Source organism: Vanessa atalanta, chromosome 26 (assembly GCF_905147765.1).
Source record: "Vanessa atalanta chromosome 26, ilVanAtal1.2, whole genome shotgun sequence".
NCBI lineage: Eukaryota > Metazoa > Arthropoda > Insecta > Lepidoptera > Nymphalidae > Vanessa > Vanessa atalanta.
This window is the reverse complement of record NC_061896.1, coordinates 6,892,794-6,902,708: the sequence shown is the minus strand read 5'-3', so window position 1 is coordinate 6,902,708 and position 9,915 is coordinate 6,892,794. Positions and strand designations below refer to the sequence as shown.

General features: G+C 31.7%; 2 protein-coding genes across 4 annotated transcripts in view; both read right to left on the bottom strand.

The window, feature by feature from the left end:
* Positions 1 to 1,730: 1,730 nt before the first annotated feature.
* Positions 1,731 to 2,771, bottom strand: LOC125073889. Its single transcript, XM_047684971.1, has one exon. The coding sequence runs from the start codon at positions 2,769 to 2,771 to the stop codon at positions 1,731 to 1,733; it is 1,041 nt and encodes a 346-aa protein (XP_047540927.1).
* A 6,007-nt stretch (positions 2,772 to 8,778) lies between these two features.
* LOC125074040 (GTP cyclohydrolase 1) overlaps positions 8,779 to 9,915 on the bottom strand; it is a 40,845-nt gene continuing 39,708 nt past the window's right edge. For all 3 annotated transcript variants that reach the window (XM_047685224.1, XM_047685223.1, XM_047685222.1), the window contains 2 exons: positions 9,589 to 9,705; positions 8,779 to 9,125 (listed from right to left, as the gene is read on the bottom strand). In XM_047685224.1, coding sequence (XP_047541180.1) covers positions 8,996 to 9,125; positions 9,589 to 9,705 — 247 coding nt within the window. In that variant the 3' untranslated portion in view covers positions 8,779 to 8,995. The remainder of the gene's footprint in view (positions 9,126 to 9,588; positions 9,706 to 9,915) is intronic.

Here is a 9,915-nt window from a genome sequence, read left to right as displayed (position 1 = left end):
TTTTAAGTTACGTTTACGTTTCAATGTTGATAGGTAATCCACATTGAAACGTAACGCCCAAATGTCCATTCTGCAACGAGCGCTCACAAAGGGCGGACGTATTATTAATATATTTGGTCGTCGCACACTCAACATACTTGCTGGAGGTCTTTGCGAGGCCCCCTGTTCTCGGTGAAAAGTATGTATGTGATTCGAAAGTAGGTCTGGTTCTTTGGTTTAGTTATTTGTTATGTTTGACGAGAGATGGTAAAGTTATACGAATAAATAAAATTTGTGTACTTTTAAAATATTTTACATTTAAATAATTACAAAGTTGACAAATAAAGAAATTATAATTTTTTAAATTGATGTTTTTGGCGTCTTCCTTAGACTAAAATCTTTTATTAATGCATGGGCCGAGAACTATGCGATTAAACCTATCTTCACGTGTTTCGAGGCGCGATTTTATCAATTATGTTTTGAATTAATGAATTAGTTAACTAAATTTATTTTAATTTACTGTTATTTTATAAATAATAAGGGATCAAAAACAAAAGTTTTAAATAAAAAATCTATTTTTTTTTTCTTCAATTTTGCTTGGGTTTTTGCGCGAGGCCCCTGCAAGAGCGTGGCCCCGGCCGATTGCCTTGTTCGCCACCCCCTAAGGCCGCCGCTGCTACTAAGACGTTTTGGTAAAGTATTTCTTTTAACTTTTACAGCTATAAAAAATATGTTTTTCTGATGACAATACACTTTAACTAACTTCAAAAACAGTTTCTCAATTGTATTTAGAACGTGGTAGCTATTATAAAAAAATAACCATAGTGCGTTGAATTTATTGTATGTGTATGTTACTGGAAATGTATGAAATCTAGGAATTGTATACAAATCCGAAGCTATTTAGATATGTATAAAAAATTGTTTCAAAACTATTTAATACATTGGGAAATAAATAAAAATAATGCTTTCTGTAATAAAACACGTTCTTGAAATAAGAATAATAAATTTTATTAAAGCACTCGTTGAGACAATAACTTTCAGGTAACAATCATATCGTAAAATATAATCATCTTCATATAATCTTACCAATGAAAGTTTCGAAAATCAACGATCTAGTAACTTATAATGTATTTATCACAAAATCGACTTATATTATTTTTATAGAGTCAAACTTTCGATAACAATACTCTCCCCTCGCCCCGCTATCCCCGCGTTCCCATTGGTAAATGTTATACAATGTTGTACAAATGTTTTACATTTCCGATTGCTGTTTAGTAAATGTATAGATTTCCTAGGAAATGTGTCTAATATAATTTATTTTACACATTCCCGTGCGATTTTAAGAATTACATAAATTTCCTTGTAATTGTATACAATGCATAGATTTTATACATTTCCGGTAACATATGTAAAACTCATAGTTTAATTATATAGAATAAAAAACCATACGAATCATAATAAATTACTTAAATAATAATACATATACAGTTGATTTGTATCTCGTGTTCTATTTTAAAGGCTGAGTCGTGTAATTATAGAAAAATTAGACATAACATTGTGTAAAATTTTATGATATTTATTTCCTTATTTAATATATTTGTGGTTTACAATAAAGGCCTTCGTATAAAATAATATATCCCATATCATATAGCTTAAAATAACTATATCGATATTACCAAAAACATTCTTTAAACTCGTATAAATTACATTTTGTTTCAAAAATTATTCCTTATTTTGTAACCACAAGAAATTTAAACGCGTTGACGCTGACGCGGCCGTTGTGATTTGTTTGCAGCTGATTGTATTTTATCCATATTGTCATATATTAATTTATCTAGAGAACTTGTCATCTGGTCGTAAAACTTAGCGATGAGATTGAATTCATAGATCTTCTTATTATATGCATAATACTGTATCAAGAATCCATCTGGAGCGTATGCCGAAGGTTTCGCTTTAGGTTCGAATATAGTTTTAAAGTATTTACTTGTACCATTAGCGAAGATAAAATATAACCTGTTATCGACAACGAAAGGAACTGCATCTTCATACATCAATACAGGTGGTTTGATAAGAGTTACGCTGCTCGGATTTCGTGGAAGACCTTCAACATTTTTTACACCATTAATTGTTCGAACGTATGCTTGCTTATCGTCCGTGTAAAAGTATATATTGTTTGATAAATCTAGGACGAATTGTCTCGCGTCAACTACGTCGTTTATTTTTTCTTTTCTCATTCCACCGTTCGATACTTTGAACATTTCATGATTCTCTGTCAGAATGTAGATGACATCACCAGTGTCCTCTTTGCCGATACCTATTATACTGTAGTCGATTGTACCATATTTATTAGCGGAATTATTTGCATAATCATAAACGTAAATTCCATCTTTAGCTCCAAAGAAGGCTAAGTTACTGTCGTCCCTTGATGCAGCTGCATCTCTACCATGTTCTAAGATCTTAGTTGCCTTTCCATCTCTCATTACATAGAGACCTCGGTCCACACGATTGCCATTTGAATCGACATCAGCCTCAACGAAGAATAGTAAAGTATTAAGATCTATTTCGTTGGAATTAGGATTGTATTCGGATGAGTCACTGTTATCATGCTCATGGTTCAGGCCGTTCAGAGGTACCATTAAGTTTACGATTTTATGTTTACCTGAGTATATGATAGAATCTTTGGAGAAAAAGTCCTTCGTGATAACGAGTACTTCGTCTTCATCGCTAGAGGTGGGAGCGCCGAACGCTAGCCCGACCAGTGATAACACCGTTAAACTCAAAAAAATCTTCATGGTGTGATCTGTAATAAAGAAAAAGTATCTTATATCGCTGTTTTGTTGAAATCGATTCAATATTTTTAAATGAAAAATCAAACTTATTGTATTTATTATATTTTTAAAGTGCCAAAAAAATGTAATAATGACTACATAAGTTTCTATAATTATATTGTTACTTTTTCATTTATAATAACGTTTATTAACATAAAAAATAAAAATGGTAGGTGTAATGTTAAATACAATTTAGTAAATATATATAGTAATAAATAATAGTTGATTTTGTATCAACCAATGCTTGTAATTTGAATGAAACTGTTTGCTTAAAAATACAGATTTAATAACAGGACCGGATCTACCATATGGCTTTTTGGGCTTCAGCCCAGGGCCCCGTGGATTCAAGGGGACCCCAGCTAAATCAAGACAGTCAAAATACGATAGTACGAAAGAATCCATAAATTTATTAAATTAAATAGATCGTATGGTTTACAGCTCTGCGAGTCCTGCAATTAATCAAACCCATTCGATTAATTTAATTCAAGTCTACAATACATTATATTTAAGTATACAATTAAAAATGAATCCCTTCCCTTAATCACGCTATTCCCTGGGAATGACTTAACGGAATTCATTTATACTTTACCATTTAAATTGTCTTATATAGAAGATTCTTACGGAGAAGCGATTTCGTATCCGTAACCGTTTCTAAAACCGGTAAATTATTATTGGTATTTCCGTTTCCATATCCGAACTAACATTTCCATAACATCCCCTTTAAACTCTCCTAAGTCTATATCTAGATCCAGATCCAAATTGTCAAATGTCAAATATCCATAACATTCCTATTTTAAACTATATAAATGGTTCTAACTCGACGCTAGATGGCGTTGCATTACAATATCTACGTTAAAACGAGTCGACAGTTATAATATAAACACAGACACATTAACACATTATCAACATCACTAATGGCATTTATTTATAATGGTCTAATAAGCTAACGACATATTTTATCAAACCTAATTAGAACTATACTAATAGTATTTCTAATATACAAATATATAGTAATTTAAATAATAATAATAGCATAGACAATTTATCATGGCCGGACCGTAAGTTGAGGGGGCCCTGGGCTAATACTTCTTAGGGGCCCACCTAAGACGTATCTGAACGTAGACTTGAATTAAATTAATTGAATGGGTTTGATTGCAGGACTGCACTGACTGACTGATTGCATATGGACAAACCATACGATCTACTTAATTTAATAAATTTATGGATTATTTCGCATTTTCGTCTATTTTTAACTTTGACTTGACTTATCTGGGGCTCCTTGAATCCACGGGGCCCTGGGCTGAAACCCAAAAAGCCATAAGGTAGATCCGGCCCTGTAATTTATTAAAACCGACCAACCGACGACTAACCCCTCAAACGCGGCTTCGCTTCATGTGTTTGACATAAAAAGTAAAATTAGGATTCAAGCTCGCTTCATACCAAACATTAAATTCGGTTACCTGGCTTAGTCAGTCCGTAACAGGCAGACAGAGTTACTTTCGCATTTATAATATGACTATAGATAATGCTTATTAGTTTCCACCAGTGGCTTCATTCGCATGTGGGGGGGGACTTAGGTATCCATTTCTGTATTCCTTCCTACGCGTATGTAAAATTTAGTCAAGATCGATTGAGTTTAGACTTAATAGCGGAAAAAACAAACAAACTCACGTTCGCATTTAGAATATTAGGTCGGATGTGTTAGCGTTTCAAAATAAATTGTCATATTTTATTATTATTGATATGTATGTAGATAAAAGGAATTTATGAGGGGTCGTACAAGCACTTTAGTTTATCTGGATGATAGTATGTTTAGTCCAGATTATAAAAAAAAACACGACGTTATAAGTAACAGTCCGAAAAAGTCCTACTTCTGTGATAATTATGCTGCTCTTTAAGGGGGGGATTTAGGTTGTTGACCTTGCTCTATTTTACGATTACTATGGGGCAAATCAAAGACCCCAAAGAAAAGTGTCACAGGTCAGTTACACGCAACATATCCTTCCGCACTGCTTTATCAGGTGAGACTTAAAAATAGTATGAAGGAGAAAACAGCGAAAAAAAAATTTAAAGAAATGGTACATTTTGAAACGAAAGTGCTAAATATTGTTCTTTTTTAAAACGCTTAAGCAAGATAGATACGATTAAAAATAAAATGTTCTTTACATTCTGCCCAAAATATACAATACAAAACACATGATATAATAATTAGCACGACTTTTAATTAACATAGTATATACGTTTAAAAAAACCACAAAAACACTGACAATTACTAATATTGTTAATTAAGAAGGATAACGCAAAAAAAAAATTATACCAGTACTAGTATCCGAACGATATAACTCATTGATATAATCGACTTGTGATATAAAGATACAAATGGAAAAACTTTTAAAAAAAGAACGCTTTGAAGTAAATTTAAAATAAATAAAACTTTTTAAAATATTGTAAAGAACACTCACCCGTCAACATGTAAACGTCGAATGATATACAGCCCTAAATTATTTAATTTAAATATTCTCGGTATTAGATTAGTTAATGTAATACTTACATTTATCATAATGTATTGTTAATGAACAAAGAATATTTGTTGTTTCATAACCAAATCGGGTTAAGTTAATTATATTTTTGTACAAACAAAGTCAAGATATGTAAATAGTTAATTAGTATGACAGACTAAGAAAGACTAATAAAATAATTTAAATATTATGACAATCTTTTTGTATCCGAGGAACAAGACGGAATGAGTTTTTTTTAAATAGTGTTTTTAGAAATCGAAATCAATTTATTTTTTATATGTCATGTTCCAGTGTTGAATTAAATATAAATCTACCACCGCCGGCGCCGCGTCGGTTCGGAGTGTAGACTGCTGATAACAACCGGCAAGTAACTTAGTAGTTACTCTTTTAATTACAGAATAAAGGACAATTAAATTTATTAGAAATCTTAATAAAAGTCTTATTATCCAGTGGCGTTAATAGAATTCTCGGGCTTAATGCAATAATGTCGGATGGCTTCCCTTTGTCTTATTTATCTATTATGAAAACGAACGAACCTTGGCTACAATATGGACAGAGCAGCCCCTAACATTAGTAAACTCATTGTGGGTTTTTGATAAAGAAGGCAACTAAAATCTAAAATGTTGAGACATTTCACTCTCGCGGAAAAACCAAAAATGGGTAGAGTAAAATTTAATAAAAAAAGGTTAGCTTAAAGTACCAATGATTTTTTATAACTTAGGTGTGGACTTATTCCGCTGGGTCCTCGAAAAATAATGCAATTTTAATCGCATGTGTCGAAACTTAGGGAACTTTTTACTTGTATTTTTTTTAAATTGTATGAGAGCCTCTCGTCCTTGAAAAGTAGTTCGAAATAAAATTATTATTTGGACCTCCGTGGCCCTCTTGGATCAGAGGACCACATGCGACCGCATTGGCTTCATTGGCATGCCACTGTATTTATCAATATTTTTTTTATATTAGATTAAAATTTTTAATCAACTTAGTTATAATTATTTTGGAACCTTATTATGTATTATGTAACCCCGGGAAGGATGCTTTGCGAAGTCGGAAACTAGGTGTTATTAGTGTATCTTCTCCTATTTTAACTACTCGTGTGAAATGATTGTCACTGTTAGTTTCAAAAAGATCTGGTTTATTATAAATATAGATAATATATACGGACGGGCAAATGGGCCACCTGATGGTAAGTGGTCACCATTGACAGTAGCTCAGCATGTAACATTAATCATTCTTCACATCGCCAATGCGCCACCAACCTTATGACCTAATATTCGGGTCGATTTTTATAAGTAGTTTTTCCTCATTGATTACACACAGACAGCAATGCTGTTTTATTCCTATTCTAAACTAGTGGTAATAAAAATAAAAATTAAATTTCAAGTTTTTGTTACAGCGCCATCTAGTGGCGAGTTACAGCAAATTTCATAGAATAGAAACCTGCATTAAAATATACATATATGTGTACCAATTATCATGATAATTAATCAAGCAAAGTCTAAATCTATTAAACTGTGATCGAACTGGTACCGAAAATTGGGGGCTTAAATCCGAGTATCACTTGAGGAACATTATTAACCGACTTCAAAAAAAGAGGTTTCCAATTCGATTCTATTTTGTTGACTCCGGAAATTGATACATTTTTCGATTTGAAAAATATGTACTTTTTTGTTTTGGGACAATTAAATTTAGGGAAAAAATCACCATTAATGGTGAAGAAATCGGGATGATTTTTTTTGGCGTGAATTTTATATATAACTTATTTCCTCAGAGTACTGTTTTTTTTTTTAAATTGTGCTCTTAATTTGTCTTGTGCCCATCGTTGAAGGAAAAAATCGTAAGGCAATCTTCATGTATCAGATGACAATGTACCACATAACCAAGCTGAACTCGCATCACAACGAAACCTCCTCAGAGCTGAGAGGCCTTTGACATTTATCGGCTGTTACTTTGCTTTGTGTGAATAAAATTTTAATTTTTCGAGTTTATTTAAAATAAAATAAATATATAGGGATATCAAATAAAAACCAAAATTTGAACTTAAATAAAAAAATTTATTTAAAAAATCAAATGCTCACTTTACAATATTAAATATAAAATTCGTATATTCACATTTTTTAAGGCATCGTCATGGAATCAACATTGTATTAAAAAAAAAAATATCGTAAAAATGTCAAGCGTCAGCCATTTTACGTCTTGAGATTTTTACATTGGTCCACTTATAGACAAAATATTGTACTCATCGTTTTCGATTTTTAAACTAATGAACTTTTTTTTTTGAGAGAAGCGATGATTTTTGGGCAATGAAATTTGTCATCAAATCTCACAAAAAATATTCATTTGTCAACAACATTAAAAGAAAAAAAGGAATTTATTTCTTAATTAACTAAGTTAAACATGCATATGATTTTACTTAAGGCAGTTTAATTTGAAAAAAAAAATGATAAAAATAAAAACAAATATTTATATTAATATACAATTAACAAAAAAAAAAAAACAATATTTACAAAACAGTTTTTGGCACGCATTATATAACTCTTAGAAAATCAAAAAATATAAAAATATGCGTGTTACAAAAAATATTAAATAAAGCGTGTATGGGAATCAAAGTATTCTTTTTTTTTAAATTTAAAATTTGTTCCAACAAAGAACATTGCAAGAACAAAAACAAGAAAAGCGCAAAACTAACTTATCATAAAAAAAAATGAATCAACAAAATGCAAAACACCTATTATATTAGATTACAATGAAAAAAAATCTTAGAACTTTTACATAGAACTCCTCAACTCTCTCTTCGTATTTGTAACTCAATAACTCCTCAACTAATAATAAAATAAAACAGTATCAAAAACTCATAATAATAATATTGAGTTTATTTTATTTTGATTCATTTAAGTATCAGAAATTAATCAGAAAAAAACAAAACTAATATTTTTATTTTATTTATATTAAAACAATTTGAAATCTAATAATATAATAAAAACAGTTAATATATAATTGTAACTGGTAGCATTTGCTGATTCATTTTATAATTAAAAACTTATTATAATATACTTAAAATATGAATTAAAAAGAAAACTTAATTTAATTTAAATATAAGTTATTGCTGATTCGTAATCAATATTTGTAAATTTTTGTAAATAATTTGAACACAAACACTTATGAAAATCTATAATTTTATAACATGATAGTTAACTAAGGAACTTTGAAATTAGAACTATTGTTTTTAAATTTCGAACAAAATAAAAAAAAATATTATAATATATATTGTTTCATTGAAGCCGTATTAGTATTGTAAAAGTCACTGTTACCCAGTTGCTTTTGCCGAAATATAATGTTCAACAAAAATGGAAAAAAAAAAATTTCTTCGAAATCGTTAAAACAAACTTGTTGAGATAATATACTATATAGGAAAAATTAACTTTTTAAATTATATAGGCAATAGATTTGTAGGTTATTTAAGAGTTCATCACGAAAGTGACTGCGAACCCAAGACTATTTAAGAGGGCCACTGTAAAGTTACAGTCCTCAGTAAGAAAAACGATTCTAGTCTGTTATGAAGAAAGGATAGTGGGCAAATAACTCGTTCGTATACAAAAAACTCCTTTAAGTAAAAATAATTTACAGCGAATGAGCAAAACATGAAATAACAATTAATCGGTGTGATCCTCACTTGGAGTGCACGAGGTTGAGGAACTCCTCCCTGGTCTTGGGGTCGTCGCGGAAGACGCCCAGCATCGTCGACGTGACCGTCTTGCTGTTGATCTTCTGAACACCGCGCATCACCATGCACATGTGTCTGTTGGTAGAAATACAAACTTACTGATGGTGAAGATTACTACTCGACGGCTTCACCAGACTTATTTGGTCTCTACGAGCTATTGTCATATCTTTAAACTAAAGACGAACAAATAGGTCATTAGGTAATGGTTCAAAAATATTGAAACATACATAATCGCAGTGCTGCAATTATGAGATATAATGTTCGATGTGCCTGCGATTTGTCGGCGATTTATTTGATAAGTATTTGGACATCCTTACAAGTTGTCATTCAACTTAACTCGTTCATTGTGTGGGTTTAATTTTAAGTCACTCGTAGTGAACGATAGAGCTCCAAAATATTGCTCACCAAATGTTATCTCAGTTCATGCGATAATTCAAAAAAATATCATATGCAGGGTACGTTTTGTATGCATAAAGAAAATTTAGCTTCTCGAGTAGAAAGGCCACTAGTGATGTAAGGCAAACGAGAGAATACGTACACTCCCTCGATGACGACGGCGACGCCGGCGGGGCGCACGGCCTGCGTGACGGCCACCGCGATCTGCTTCGTGAGGCGCTCCTGCACCTGCAGCCGCCGCGAGAAGATCTCCACGATCCTACCGGCAGGGCGGTCTTGTAGTCGAATCGGAACTACTCATCGCTGACTTTTCGCCTATTACATTCATCTCTACTGCCGTACCCATACTGTGCACGTGGCTAATCAGAGATCACCGGAATAAAATCAGACGTAGGACTCTTTGTGCTTTCCGATAGTAGAAAAACTTCCAGTGATTATGATTTTTTTGAGAATAAAAAAAGCAATAACC

Coding starts and splice junctions, on each gene's coding strand:
- LOC125073889 (XM_047684971.1), bottom strand. CDS start 2,771: ATGAAGATTTTTTTGAGTTTAACGGTGTTATCACTGGTCGGGCTAGCG.